The 16,598-nt window shown below is 35.5% G+C and overlaps 1 protein-coding gene across 1 annotated transcript in view; it reads right to left on the bottom strand.

Moving 5' to 3' along the window:
• LOC129226987 (glycine receptor subunit alpha-2-like) overlaps nucleotides 1–16,598 on the bottom strand; it is a 63,674-nt gene that overhangs the window by 23,092 nt on the left and 23,984 nt on the right. The window contains exon 3 of the mRNA XM_054861616.1: nucleotides 371–450. Coding sequence (XP_054717591.1) covers nucleotides 371–450 — 80 coding nt within the window. The remainder of the gene's footprint in view (nucleotides 1–370; nucleotides 451–16,598) is intronic.

Below are 16,598 nucleotides of genomic sequence, written 5' to 3'. Positions count from 1 at the left end.
AGTAGACAGTTTTAAGAGGGCCATTGATCTTCACTGGGGATTGTAAATTGACTAGGACCAGTCTAGCTGGGCCCAGAGCCTGTTGCTGGTCGTCACTTTTGTATTTGTATTTGTATTTGAATTCACGATTCATTAACCGGAAGGCAGTCTTATGTGATTTCTGAAGACATTACGAAATATGGCGAGGCTTAAATGTGTGCAAGCTCTGGAATTTTGAAACTAATGTGGCACCGATTTAAGGAGGGGATGCTTGGTAAACAAATGCTGTTGATTCATAGCATAGCACCCTGAAGAACGCTGAAAAAAGATAAATGTTTCGTTCCGTTTCCGTTCTAGCAACTTAAGATATAGAGTGCAAGAATTTGTTTACCTTTATCTCTAGGAGGCTGTAAGTTGTCGTACGCTTGTATGTTGTCTGGTAATATGGAGTCAAATTCTAAGCTCTGAAGCCTGCAATGGAAGAAAATTTTATTAGTATTCTATGCACAGTAGAACTTCATTCATCCGGTCCTCTTTGATCTCTGATCTATATTATTATTTTTTTTAGAATACTATTTTTACAAAGATAAAAATTTTAAATTGTAATTTCAAGAACGCACTCCAAACATTCCTCTTTTACTTTGATTTATCATTGTTAAGGCGTTTGTGTGACAGTGCTTCATTCACCCTTAGTTTAAATAAAACCGAAGACATTGGACCCAAATGTTTGTTAGGAAATGATGTGAAAAATTAATTTTGTATTAACTTTAATGTCTGTAGTTAAGGCAAACTCAACCTGGCAGCATTGTAAATCCTACTTAGATCATTCTTCTTCTTCTTCTTCATCAGCCCAACAACACATTCCAGGCGGTACGATACATTGCCAGGTTTCTCCACCTGTTCACTCCCAAAATTTCTAGGTCCTTCTCAACACTATCCAGCCACCTAGTTGCTGGTCTTCCCCTTCTCCTTGTGCCCTCAATCTTCGAAAAAGTTAGCTTTTTAACCGGATCCAGATCTACACGCCTAAATACGTGCCCCAGCCATCTGATTCTGTAGGCTTTGATTACACTTAAGATGTTGGGTTGTCTGTATTTATGGTATACTTCAAAGTTATATAAACTTCTCCAAGCATCATTTTCCTTTACTGCTCCAAAAATTGACCGAAGGATCTTTCTTTCAAAAATGAGAAGTCTGTTTTCCTCTGTTTTAGTACTCAGATTCTAATCACAGCATCACGGTGCTTCCATGTTAGGTTTACACCAATAATTCTGTACAATTAGTTTACGAAACATATTTCTTATTTTCTTTACAGAAATAAATGCAGTTCTATTTTCACAGATTCATCCTTTTTTTTTCACCAACCTTAATGCAGAAACTCTAATTCTGTTATATTCTTGCTTCAGTGCACGAAGTCTATGAAGAACATAGAATCTACATCTGTGTAATAAACTAAAATTTGGAGGTTTACAGGTACATTATTTAAATAGTATTTTTTGGTTCATCAAAGGACGTACCTTTCGAGATACATACAGTGGCTCCCAAAAGTGTTCGCACACTTTGAAATTTTTTAGTAAAACCAAAATAACTCGAAACTGAATTCGAATATGAAGTCCAATATTTTTTCCCATCATTCCTATATCATTCTTAATACAACCTATTGGTTTTTTCAAAATATTGACGGATCTTCTTTTTGAAATGGGTCAGAAAACGAAGATAGAGAAATAACACGCCACAAAAGTCATCGTACACTCAAATATTTTCGAATAAATTCATGATTAAAATTATCATATGCCGTTTTATTAATATTTTTGTATTGTGTTGACCCTTTTAAGTCATTTGGCTTAAATTTTTTGTTTATTTATTCCTTAATATTGTGCTTATTAGTGTAAAACTGCTGGTATTCGTAAAAAACAGAAAACACCATTCAAAATTTGAATTTTTTCCCCACAGTAGTGGTGAATTGGTTTGAAATGTCTCTAAATTAGTTAATTTATTTGTTTGTATACGAGTAAAGTGCTTGATAAAATGCTTTAAAGAAAGGAATCGGACCGAAAACAAGGTAAGAAAAGGTCAACCGGCAAAGTTGACAAAACGTGATCGGAGATTTAAAGTTAAAAAAATTATGAAAAATACACATTTGAGTACTGTAAACGTTTCTGCAGAGTTAAATGAGACATATTACATTTAATTTTCACCTAAAATTGTTCGCCAAGTTCTCTGATTAGCTGGATTAAATGGGACCTCTTCCCAAAGAAATTTTCTTGGTCGTGCGAAAAACAGAAAGCTTACGCTTTTCGTCGCAAAATCAATTATAAATAAGTTGAAAACGTTTTAGAATCACGTCTTACTTACAGATAAAAATTAATTTAACATTTTTGGTTAAATTGTTGTATAACTGCAAGTAGAAGAAAAAATTAGGCACTTAATCTTAAGAACTTATTTGGATCAGTTAATCAGGACGGCGGAGGTGCTCTAGTGTGAGGGTGCATATCAGCATCAGGATTTGGTAGTTTGTAATTTTTTGATGAAATAATGAATCATGCTGTTCCTTTAAATATTTTAAAAACCAATTTTGAACTCTTAGCCAAAAATTTGGTTATTGGAAACATCTTTGTTTTTTTTATCAAGATAACGATAAGAAGCACACGGTTTTCAACATTTTCGTCTAGTGCCACGAAAATTGTCCTAAAGTTTCGAAAATACCCCCTAAATCTCCAGGTTTTAACTTAATGTAACGTATTTAAAGTTATCTGGAGGCTAGATTACGAAAATAGGGCTTTAAAACGAAAATAGAGCTAGAAACAGTAAGACTCGAAGTGTGGTAGAACACTTACTCAGAAATTACGCAAAAAAAGAAAGAAAAAGAATGAAATCTTTTCCCAGACGTTTAAAAGGTGTTATGAATATTGTATGATATTCTACTAATTAATAACTTAATCAAAAGTTAGATTATTCAATAATATATAGACATTTTAGAAAGTGTACGAAGACTTTTGTGAGATAAAATTTCCGACACTTTTTGGTTTTTGATTTTTAAAAAATTAAGTTTTAATATTTTTTAAAAACTTTTCATGTAGTTTTGTTAAAAATTGATCATAGATCTTATAATTAAACACCTATTTCGAAATATTAATTCTAACCAATTGATTGGGGCCTATTTCGTTGAAAGTCGCAGGTGACGAAGACTTTTGGGAGCCACTGTATGTCCACTAATGAGCAAGAGAAACAATTTAAATACTAGAAAACCGCCGGTCAAGTTATGACGGGTGAAAATTGCTTCTACATTTGAGCGAAGCAATTACCTGTTTGGTGATATTTTGATTGTTGAAATTTTAACCCTATCTCCAGTGGATGAACCCTAAACTCCAGTAGTTAGCTTTCATTTTGACCCATAGAGTAAAGAAATTTACATAGAGAGGCTCCGTCTATGGTAAAAATGAGATGAAATTGAAGCCGGAATTATGGGATACAGCGGTGCAATGATGGGTGGAGTAATGGTAACATGATCGCTTCGCGAGAATAGTTTTCACCAATCTCGGAAAGAGACCGAATAAAGTAGCTGGCGGATTGGTTTGCATTTTAATTCATGTTTTAATGCAATTTCAAAAACGTGCTTCACAAACTTGCAACAATATCTAAGTTTAAATTAACAACCAATTGAAATTCAGTAATGGATTGTTTTGGATCAAAATGCATCTCAAGATATTTAGCAAGAAGCTAAGGATCTTGGGATACAGCGGTGCAACTTCCGGCTTCATTTTCTTAGTATCGCGGGGCCTCTCTATGTAATTTCTTTACGCTATGTTTTGACCCCCTTTTCGTTTTTCCATTCCCCTGAAATGAGTCTTACCAGTAAAACAGTTCAGTTGCCGGATCGAGTTCAGCCTTGTCACGATAAAGTCTTTTCCTGCATGTTTTAAGCATTACCTAACCATATTATCAAACTATCATGCCGTGGCGCGAGTGTTATTGTTGAAACACGCGGATTACTCGATCATCGGCTATTTTATATAAGAGGATTGTTTCGGAAAGTATTAAAGAATTTATTGTCATGACACAGATCTAGAGTCTAAATTACTCACAGAGTTCAAGAAATGAAACTAGAACATAATATATTTGGAGGTTTTGTAAGATGTTTTGCGCAACAAAGATCTGTCTATTACCGCGGAATTTCCCAGAAGTAAATCTGCTTATTTAAGGATTTAATTCGCATACTATTATTACCCATGTTACTCGGAGTTTTGATTATCTGGGCTTACATTTGGACCCATTTAGTCCATGTAAACGAGGTCATACTCTATTTTTATTTTACAACAGGCATAAAAGCTCACATACCTATAATACGTTTACTTCTTGGAAGAGGTTTCCCACTTCTACAAAAATCTGTCATTAAAATATCAAGAGAGAATTAAAAAAAAGATGACGAAAAAACCACGGTACTATATTTTAATCAAATGACTTATTATTAAAGATAGCGGTACTCGCACGGCAATACCCGTGCTAAGAATTTATAGGAAGTCTGTTAAATAAAAAAAATCTACGCCCCCTACCCCTGTTTTGATGTGAAATGATAATTTTTCTTCAATTAAAATGCGTACGCACCTCTTCGAAAAACCTATTAAAGCATCTTTGGAATTGAAAACCATTCGTCAAAACACACAAAAAGATTAACAGTAGTTTTAAAACTCAAAATAATCCTTCAACGGTATAGTTCATCGCTTAACACGCCAAGCAACCACACTGTCGTAACTCTGCCCTTTAGCGAGTGAAGCGGTTTTTTTTCTGCAATTTAAAATGCTTCGCCAAATTAACAATATTATAATAAAAACTTATAAAGAACAATCATAATTGAATAATACAAGAAATCAGATTATTTACTTAGATAAGTAACTATATTCAACTGTAAGAACAAAAACAAACGTTGAAGAAATAAGGAAAACAAAACAGAATAGAAAAGTCCTACAAAATCAAGTTATCTACCTGAATATCGAAGAAAAAAATTAATTTGAATTTTGGCCTCTTGAATTCGAATTATGTTTTTCGCAATCACGAGTGTGTGTGTGTGTGTGTGTGTGTGTATGTAGACATGTGTATTATGTGTGTGTGTGGGGGGGTATGTGTGTAGGAGGGTATGTGTATGTGTGTGTAGGCATGTGTGTTTGTGTCTGTGTGCAGGTATGAGTGTGTGGGTAGTTGTGTGTATGAGTGTTTGTGTGTGTGTGGGGGGGGGGGAATGTGCATGTGTGTGTAGGCATATGTGTTTGTGTCTGTGTGCAGGCATAAGTTTGTGTAGGTGTAGATGTCTGTATGTGTGTAGGCGTATGTATGTGTGTGTATGTGTTTGTGTGTGTGTGTGTGTGTGTACTTGCGTGTATGTATGCGTGTAAGTGTAGGACATTGACGCAACCTGGAGACGGCTTACACTATAGGAGCAGCATCGTGAGGCGGCCGGTCGACGGTGATGCTGCAGAGGGTGCTGGCGGGAAAATAAAATCATAGGAATTCAAAACAGTCAAATGAAAGCAATAAGCAATCGTGATTGCTCCAAAAAAAGACCTTTTTTTGAGAAATTATAAACATTTTGTTACTGTGATGTGAAATGTAAAGTAACATTTTTTTAAAAGTATATTTTTTCCGGGGACAAAGAAAAGGCGCGATGTATCCAAATGAGTGATATTTTGAGGGTTTACTGTAGTTCTTTTGAACTAAAAGCCAGAAATTTTATTTATATTTGTTTATTTTAATATATACTGCTGTTCTTTATATTTTGTGATAAAAATAACCTTTTCTAGCTCTGGAGCTTACAATGATGAATTGAAAGATTTCGGTTTTCTATAATTTGCGAAAATTTCTGCAGTCATGAAGAAAATGTTATTAACCAATTGCTCAAAATACCCGACATTGCCATTCCAAATTCTAAGAAAAGCATTATTCAGAATTTGGAACAATAATCAGCAATAAATATTGTATGCAAGGAACTTTCAATAAGGGAAAAAAAAAAATCTTTAGAGCATTAATAAATCACGTTAAAACTAAACATAATAATCCAGGCACAAAGCGAAAATCATTAGGCAAGAAACAATATAATCATTTTAGCACAGACTGCGGTTGAATAAGATCTTGAGTGATGCTAAAACCGCCTCCACTTTTATTTGAGTTATTAGCAAATTGCTTATTTTACTCGAAGAAAACTGCTTTGCCTTTGATGAGAAATAGCGCAACAGAGGCACTTGGAGTAACAAATTGTAATTACCGTTCTTTCATTCCACACCCCTCGCTCTTATTTGATGGCGCTTTTGTTTCATGCTGTTTTATTTGTACCTTTTGTGAGAGAAGAATCTTTCATCTTGATGAGCCTAACTCGTCTTTTTTTCAGGATCGAATCGCTTCATTGGTGCAAAATGTAATTTGTGATATATGTTTTTCTCTTAATAAAAATACTTTGCAGACTTAGATATGTTGCAGAGTCGATATGTTATTGTTAAAATATGAAATCCGTTGTTTCATATAATAACTGGGCATTTTTTAAAATAACCAGACAAGTCAGTTAAGCTACATAAAGTTTTTGAATTGAGTATTATGGTTAAACTAGTTATACTCATATATATATATATATATATATATATATATATATATATATATATATATATATATATATATATATATATATATATATATATATATATATATATATAATAGCGAATGATCGAGTAACACTCCTTCCTGACGTCATCAACATTGAAACTCGCCCACGGTAAGGCCCCTATATATACGAGCCGACGCATCAGCTTAAGACTAGCCTTTTTGGATCGGAGCGTGTGTTTGAGTGGTTGTCTTTTCTGGCGAGTTATCGCGTTTGGTGATTGTTCACTGTAAGCAATGATTAGCGGCACGTGAATAAAATATTATTTTCGGCAAATTTGGCAAAATCTAAAACTTTGCTGTGGTAACCCTAGCAGTGCAAAAATGAAAAATCCGATCCAAAATGGCTAAACTTAAGCTGATGCTTCGGCCTATCTATATAGCGGCTCTAGCCCAGGGCATGATAATTTAATAATATTTTTTGGCAATGTTTGACATGCAGCAGGAGAAACTTTATTTTGACAGGGCTGAACTGGATCCGGTAACTTAACTCTTTTACGATGTCTACAGGAGTTTAGGGTTAATCCACTGAATGTTAGGGCTTAAATTTCAACCATCAAAATATCACCTAATCAATTGCTTCGTTCAAATGTGAAAGCAATTTTCACCCGTCATACCTTTTGACGGGCGATTTTTCTAGTTCCATAGAACAACGATTACTTGATCGCGGCGAACACAGAAATTTTTCAAAGGTGGGGGGGGGGGGGACAGGATCGAAGGTCCACTACTCTTATACCATACTCCATTATTTTTCGAACATACAAGGGCTGTTCAGAAAGTATCGAGGCTGAATGTATTCTATCTACAGTCGACTTCCGCTGCAACGCGATTCGACTTACGCGAAACGGCTATAACGCGAATTTTTCAAGAATTACGAATTTTAGAGCTACCGCGAATTTTTCGTCCACAACAAGAAATTTTTTGGAAAGATGTATCGGGTTCGTTATTGGCACCATAATATTGATTTCGTGAATGCTATTATATCCTTTTCAGCATCACTAACAGCGAAACTTCTCACACAAAACTAGTCTACGAATGGCGTTGCTAGTGCATCTAATAACCACTCAGCATTTTCATTTATTTATTATTTTCATTCTAAATATTAAAGTTGATGAAATGTAATGGCATCTTAGTGGCACCTTCATCTAAAGTTTGTGAAGATGGAAATAAAAAGAAAGTTTCTGATCAAAAAAAGAAAAAACAAGAAAAGAAAAAAAAAAGGGGAGAGGGGGGTAAGATTCTTGATATGCTTGAATAACTACATAAAGGCGACGGTAGTGCAACATTAAGTATGAGTGAATCTTCCATACGTAAATTAAAAGTCGAAAAAAAAAATATCCGTAAAAGTTCAGAAATAAGTTTTCATATTGAAGCTTTCCAGTCTAGCAAAATAAATATTATGAAATTGGAAGCTGCTCTTGTCTTGAGGATTTAAAATGAGGATTGAGTAAGAGGGGCTGTTGCCACAAATAAAACGTTATGAAAGAAATGGTGAAGCAACCGTATTTAAAGATGTATTAGATACGAACAACGATCTGATCATGGAGCATAATCAACACTATCTTCATTTTTTAACTCATAAATATTGATACTGCATAGTACTATTATACTGCAGCATTTTATTATTACTACATATTATGCGTACCGTGTTGTTTAATTTTACGTCTTTTTCTCCCATTGATCATTTATTTTGTGCATCTTAAAGTATTTAATATTGAACAAAAAAAGTTTTTTTTTTTTTTTTTTTTTTTTTTAACACAGTACAAATTCAGATTTTCTGTAAGAAACTGTAGTGCATAGTTGAGGAATGCTTTAAAGCACTTTGAGGGGTGTTTATAAGTGTCTAAAAGAAGTTGATATGCTTCTAAAAAATTGTATGTATATTTTTTTTCATAACACGAAATTTCGACTTACGCGAGGAGTCTTGGAATGCATCCCCCTCGTAAGTCGGGACTCGATTGTATTCCAGAAAACCCCTAGCGGTGGGACTGTGCGCAGCATGCCCGTGCATATTTCTCCTCGTCTCACAAAAATCGGCAGGTGTGTACAGCGCACCATTCAGTCACACTGACAGTGTTGCCAGATGGTCAAATCCAGATTTCCCCAATTCCCTTTCAACTTTTCCCCAAAAAGCGATGTTTCCTATCAAATTCTTTTTTCCCCCCGAGGTTTTTACCCCCAGAATTTCCCCAAGAAAAAAAAATTTTCCCCAAAGAATTCCCATCAAAACCCATTTTCCCAAAATTTCCCCAGAGAGCACCAAATTTCCCCAAAATGGGGAATTTCTCCCAATCTGGCAACACTGCACACTGACTTCATTAATGTGGAGTGTTTGCGTGCGACGTCGAAAACAGAAAATAGTGTGAAAACACGGAGTCAGTGAATCTGTATCAATTTTTGCTTTAAGCTCGGTAAAACTGGTACCGAAACCTACGAGATGATGAAAACAGCACTTGGAAATGAGGCGATATGAGTCGTGCTCGGGTTTTCGAGTGGTTTTGGAGATTCAAGGAGGGTTGTAAATCAGTGAACCCTGTTCTGGACGCCCGTTCACCTCTCGTATTAGCCGCGTTCACAACGCACTTTTCTACCCGATTGATAATAACTTAGCATTAGTTAATAAAATACATGTATTAATAACTAGTACTTTACATATTTAAAATACCAGAAAGAACAAGAACGAATGTATTTACTCTTTTTCCATACTTAACTAGTATGTTGTGGCCATCACGAAACTTTCTTCTATATTTTTCTTTTTTTTTTCTGATCCCTCCCCATGCTTGACGAGGAAGCAATATTCCCAACGAAAACAAAATGACACATGCAAAAACTTGACGACCATCCCAATGTCTGAATTATTGCAAAAGCAAAGCAAAGAGCGAAAATTGAAAGTTATTTTAAAAGCCTTGCTTGAATTAATTACAAATATTTTATTTGTTAACAAACATAAGATGGCAACAGTTAAAAATTTTAAATCATTGAGATAATATTTCCGATCATTTCCATACAATTAAAATCACGAGAAATACGCAGACGACAATCTATTACGATTTATCTTTCTTATTGTTGCATTAATAAAGCTATTTTTATTCGCAAAAAAAAAAAAAAAAAAAAAAAAAAAAAAAAAAAAAAAAAAATCAACACCTCTTAGAGCGATTGGCGTCAAAATTGAACCAAAGCCTGTTTACGTATGGATTCACATATATTCCAAATTTCAACCTGAACGTAGCATTACTTCTTGAGATAGGGCACTCACAATGGAAAAAAAGAACGGGCGATTGCGCTACCCCCTTTTCAGCTGTTGACACCAAAATAAAATCAGCTCTTATACCCACTAAGGGCTACTTGCCGATAAATTTTTCTTTCATTCCGTTCATTATTTCTTGAGATACAGCAGTCACAATTGACGACAAAAAAACGTTCTATAGCTCAACCCCCGTTTGAGTTATTGACACCAAAATTGAATCAGCACCTGTTCCTGTTAATGGCAACATATGGACCAAATTTTGTTTGATTCCGCCAGTTACTTCCTGAGGAATAGCAAGCACGCGAAACTCAAAAAACGTCCCATTGCTCCACCCCCCTTGGAGGAATTCGCGCCAAAAACCAATGGGCACAAGTTCACATACGGGCACATATGTGTACCAAATTTCGTTCGATTTCATGCGGTAGTTTTTGCTGTAGAGCGGCCACAAAAAACTGGTCACACACAGACGTGACACACATACATACACACACACACATACATACATACATACACACACACACACACAGACAGACAGACATTTTCCAAAAATAGTCGAAATGAACTCAGCACACCTCAAAACGTTCGAATCCGTCAAAATTCGAAATTCGAAAATTTGCACGAATCCAATACTTTCTTCTATATATTAGATATAGAAGAAAGTAAAAATCAAAACAGCGAAGCAAAACCATCATTATAGAGTAATTTATGTTCACATACAGTTCGCTTTTGCTATGGAATATGAGGGAAAATGTTTTTTATTCTTTTATTTATGAAATCTGAAATTATTGTTACCTTTGCTTGAAAATATTTTACGCACAACATAAACAGGATTATATATTAAAAAAAATTAATTTGAATTTTGTCATCTTGAATTCAAATTATGTTTTTCGCAATAACGTGTGTGTGTGTGTGTGTATGTAGGCGTGTGTGTGGGGGGGGGGTATGTGTGTAGGGGGTATGTGCATGTGTGTGTAGGCATGTATGAGTGTTTGTGTGCGTGGGGGCGGGGTATGTGTATGTGCCTGTAGGCATATGTGTTTGTGCGCAGGCATGAATGTGTGGGTAGTTGTGTGTATGTGTGTGTATGTGTTTGTGTGTATGTGTTTGTGTGTGTGCGTGTGTGTGTGTGCGTGTGTGTGTGCGTGTGTGTGTGTGCGTGTGTGTGTGTGCGTGTGTGTGTGTGTGTGTGTGCGTGTGTGTGTGCGTGTGTGTGTGTGCGTGTGTGTGTGTGCGTGTGTGTGTGTGTGTGCGTGTGTATAGGATATGGACGCAACATGGAGACGGTTTTCGCTTTAGGAACAGCATCGTGAGGAGCCGGTCGACGGTGATGCTGCAGAGTGTAGCGGGGGGAAAATAAAATCATAGGAACGCCACAAAAACAATCAAATGGAAGCAATAAGCAATCGTGACTGCTAAAAAAAAACAAAGGCAATGAGAAGGGTTCGAACCCCATTGACCCTTTCCTTGTGCGCGCCACTGCTTGATCTTAAAAGAAAAAATAAGGCACCCGAAAGTTCTTCAAACCGGTTCTAGCTGCTTTTAATCAGTTTTGAACCACTTATAGCTGTTTTGCAATGACGTATATGTGGACTAGCGCAGCCAGAAATTCCTTCTGGAGGGGATTTTTTGATCAAAGCAGTCCTTACACGTGTATTAACTACTGTATTAGGATTAGCAATAATGTTAAAACTAAGGCTTCTGGGGGGGTGTTTTTTACCTAAAAACCTCCCTTTCGCTCCCCGACAGTGCGTGTAATGTGTCTGTGTACTCTTCATTCCTTTGCTTTTAGTCGCAAAATTCAGATGGTATATTTGTTACTGTTTTTAGCTATTAGTCGGTTATATATGTTTTCCCGTAATATTTATCGATAAATTACCTGCAATAGGAATAAATGTCTGTTTCGGGATATTTTATCTATTAATGATCGATCGTTACTAATAATAAAGCTGAAAGTCTGTCTGGGTCTCTATCTGTCTGGATGTCTGGATCTCTGTGACGCGCATAGTGCCTAGATCGTTCGGCCGATTGTCATGAAATTTTGCACAAAGTTAGTTTGTAGCATGGGGTTGTGCACCTCGAAGCGATTTTTTGAAATTTCGATTTTGCTCTTTTTCTATTCCAATTTTAAGAACATTTTCCCGAGCAAAATTATCATAAGATGGACTGGTAAATTACCAAGTTATCATAACGTGGAACCGTAACATGGGCAAGCCAATTCGCGAGAAATTCACCATACATTATTTGTAAACATACAGGCGAACCAAAAGTCCTTTTTAGTTTTCTACTACGGGCAAAGCCGTGCGGGTTCCATTATTCAATAAATTGCCAATTTTAGTGAATTAATCAGCTTTAAAAAAATTAATTTATAAAATAACTTTGAAGTTGTTTATTTTAACCTTTAACCGTCTATTAGTTTTTGTTTCGTGGAATTACTAGTTATTTCATAGAATAAGTCGGCAAAGTATGAACTATTCCTTTATTATACACTTTAACTGACTTGTCTAGTTATTTAACGAAATACCTAGCTATTCTATGAAATAATTGAATTATACCTGTGGTGTAATCCACATTCATTCAGTTTCTTTTTGTTTCGATTTCCGGCGCCGATCGAGAGCCGTTTGCTGAATCCTTTCTCTGCGCGTGCTGGGAAGTTTATGATGACGTCATTGATTCGCATTTCTCAGGTCACTGAACTTTTAGCCAACCGCAAGAAAGTTTTGGTTTTGAAATGATTTGTATTGGATAGGGAACCGCTTCGAGTCGGTTATTTGGATGATGTAATTTTTCTTCTAGAAGCTTCCATGAAATGTTGATAAAAAGGCCAAGCAACGTTTTTTAGGGAGAGATCATATTTTTTGCTTGCATCGGAACGCCGTGTTGAAGAGCGAAGGGTTCTTGGCCCGATTCGCTCGGCCGAGTATGGCTCCTAAGCGGTCATTTAGTTCGGTGTGCCTGTATTTGATGAGTGATTGCTTCGCATTATGTTTTACTGCTGTGCCACTATGATTTAATATGCTGTGACCACATGTCTGTTCTGCCACTGTTTTGTGCGTTTGTGCTGACCATGCTTCCCGTTTGTAATGTGAAAAAGTGGGACAATAAATCGGTTATGTTTACGAACTCTCATGGATTATTCTTCGTTTGGACTTTCAGCTTTCCGTTACCCGGCATGAGAATTTCAGATGTACGTGAGTACCCTTCGTAAATATTTCGGTCTCAGTTCATGTCTGTAATGCCAACTTCTCCATTTTTTTCATGTGCTCTCGTAATCTATGTTCATATCATTTCGGAGTTAGAGTTCTCCCATAACAATATGATTGCATGATCAAGTTGTCAAATGAATCTAGTAGTGAATTCACTTTGTCGCGGGGTGAATTCACCGTTCTTGGGTTTATGCTGAAATGTCTTTTGTTTATTTAAACGCTCACCACTATACGGATTCACGGGCCGAACACAAGTTCTTTGAATGATTTTCTTAGCCTGTTCCCCGGCCTTCCCCACAACTACGCGACATTTTTGGTGCGTGATCAGTCCCATCTTTGGCGTTGTGCCAGTTCTTTTTCTTGTGAAACCGAGCTCATAAAAAAAAAAATAAATAAATAAATTTGTGACACTTGATATTATGGGAATGAACTCTAACGCTCAGTGGAAATTGTTTGCTTGTACATCTACTGTTGAAAAATTGTTTCTTTGAAATTTTTGTCATTCAAAGTCGAGTGAAATTTCTGGTTGTGCATTAATTTTTCTTTGACCATGCCTGCTAAAAGAAAAACCCGTCAGGTTGACCCAACTTTGTCAGCCGTGTCCAACACTGTTGATAATGCTAGTGTGACACAAACCCCTCTAAATGCTGCATCTTGTAGAACTTTCAGTTCTGGCAGATCCCCATTCATGCTCAATGTTGCTAATTTTAGTGGAGATCCCGCTGAAACACAATATTTTGTAGAGCAGGTTAAAGATATAATTAGTGTTAATTCGTGGTCTGAAAAAAAAGGTGTCTTGTACATTAAAAGGAAATTGTCAGGAGCAGCACTTAAATATATTTTAGAGACACCAGATTTAAGGTATTCTGACTCAGTTACAAAAGTAACTGATGCATTGTTATCATTTTTTAAGCCGGTGGTTAATACTTATTCTATGAAGGACTTTCACTCCATTAACATGGAACAATCAGAGTCAATTTTGAATTTGGCTCATAGAATAAAATTAATTACCACTAGTGTTTTCAAAATTAAGAATCCTGAATTTCAAAATGAAATAATGTACCAAAAATTGTTGTCTACCATTCCGTCAGACTTTAGAGTCAAAATTCTAGAACTTGACATCAAGTCATTTGACTTGGCTGTAAAAAAAATTGAGGAATTGCAAAAATTGAAAGATGATGTTAAATCCTATGAGAATCCTCAATTTTCTGATGAACATGTTTTGGCACTACAGGAAAAAATTTTTTCGCTAGAATGGCAACTGGATCAAAATAAAAGGGGTGTTCAGTCTAAAGCTAAACAAAATGATGGTTATCCAAAACAAAAATTGTTTGCTTCTCAGGAGCATTTGGACACTATTCCTAGTAATTCTGCATGTGAATCTAAACAATTTGAGGTGTCGTCAAGACAATTTCCTCAAAACCGTCAATTCAGAAAACTGTTGTGCAGATTTTGTGGTAAAGCTGGTCATGTGCAAGAAAGATGTTTTGTGTATTTAAAACAAATGAACAACAGTGCTCGATTTCAAAATCGACGACTTAGGTCTAATATTTCTCATGGTCGAAACAATTTTTTCAGCCAATCTCATAATTCAAATTTTGAGCCCTTGGGCCGTTCTGATTATTTTGAAAGACCTGTGTCGGGAAATTTTTCTAATACTGATAATCAATCGAATTCTAGAGCCATTAGATATAATTTCAGAAATGATAATTATCGTCAAAATCAGAGGTTTAATAACAGGTTCAGAAATCATCAGGTGAACTGTCTGAGTTTTTCGAGAATTATAAAAGATAAAATTCAATACAATGATATGGGTACACAGTATTCTCCCATTAAGTGTGTTAATGCTTCCCAAACATCTTTTGTGTATTCAAACAATGAATCTGACCCACAGGCATCAGAAAAAATTTTGTCTTTTCAAAATTGTGCACCAGTGGTAACCTCTGATCATCAAATTCAAAATAGAAGTCTGTTGGTACAAAACCCAGAGCCCAGATTTCACTTTCCACAGCCAGTTCACCATACTGCAGAGTTTTTGCCTAATTACAGTTATAATTTCTGTCCAAACAAAGACAAAAATGTTGTTAATTCTTGTCCAGGTGGTAATTCAAATGTTCGTATGGTACATGATGCAAAGGACATGAGTTCCTTGTGTACTGTAAATCAAAGCAATGTCATAAATGCCACACAAAATGCTAACATGAACTCTAATGATTTGTATCATAATTGTGGTGTTGATTTTCCTGTACCTCCTCCACCTGGTTTTCATAATTTTTCTCAAAATAATATGTCTTTTACACCTCATAATATTCCTTTTGTACCACAACCACCTATTTTCAATAACTCGGTGCCAAATTTTCATAATGTAAATCCTTCTGGCCAAAATAATTCTACTCGTGGTGGTAATGTGTCAGATCTGACTCGCTCTAGTGGTCATACTTACTCGAGACCTGTTCAAAAATCCACCGGTGTCATTAAAATTGGCAAAACTCTTGCAACTCAAACTTCTCCTGTGAAAAGTAAGTCGTCATTGTCGGTTGAAGCTCAGGAATTTATTCCTGCAGCTCTGGTAAATGTAAGATTACAAAGTTCACATCATGAGGACTTGTCAAATAAGTTGCCATTAGTCAAAGTTCAAATTTCTAATTGGTTTTTTCCTTTTTTAATTGATTCTGGAGCTAGTCTTAGCATTTTGAGTGATGATGTTGTCCAGAAAATTAAACAAATTGTCAAAATCAAAAATTTAGGAAGACGAATAACTGTATCCACTGTGAATTCCAGTGTAGATTTTATTTCATGTGTAGAATTCTCATTTAAAATTCAAAGTAATTTCTTTCGTCATTCTTTCTACACGATGAACATTAGAGATAATTCTCCATTTGTGGGAATTCTTGGTTATGATTTCTTAACTAAACATAACATGTATATTCTACCTAAGGAGAATGTATTATTTTATGACGGTAACAAATTTCCTTTGTTGAGGAGCCCTCATGAACTTGACAACAATGTGAACTTGTGTAATAATTGTAGTGCTTACACATCTCCCAGTTTGGAAGCAATGAATAGAGTTCAGGTTTTTTCTAAACAGTTTGTTGAACCAAAACAAACTGCTCTCATTAAAGTTTTTGCTCATGGGAAGTTAGACAACAAATCACATTTTTTGTTTACAATTTGTGATTCGGTTAATTCAGTTAAAATTGAAGAGTCGATAATTTCTATTGATGAGGATCCGAATGGGCAGCTGTGCAAGAAAAATTCTTTTTATTTATACGTTGAGAACCATTCTTCTCAAAAAGTTCATCTCAATAAAAACATGACTTTGGGGCATTTGAGTCAAATTGACCATATTCAGGAGATTGAGAATAAAAATAATAAGCATTCACTGAACTTTATTCAGGCGTCTAATGAAGTTGTGCAACTCAGGGAAAAAGAATTTAACTTGGAAAATTTTAAATTGGCTCATTTAAAGGATGATTAACTGTCTGACATGCAAAATCTGCTGAAAGAAAATACACAGTGTTTTT

This window comes from Uloborus diversus, chromosome 7 (assembly GCF_026930045.1).
Source record: "Uloborus diversus isolate 005 chromosome 7, Udiv.v.3.1, whole genome shotgun sequence".
Classification (NCBI taxonomy): domain Eukaryota; kingdom Metazoa; phylum Arthropoda; class Arachnida; order Araneae; family Uloboridae; genus Uloborus; species Uloborus diversus.
The sequence above is the reverse complement of the archived record's forward strand: the minus strand, read 5'-3'. Positions and strand labels throughout refer to the sequence as shown.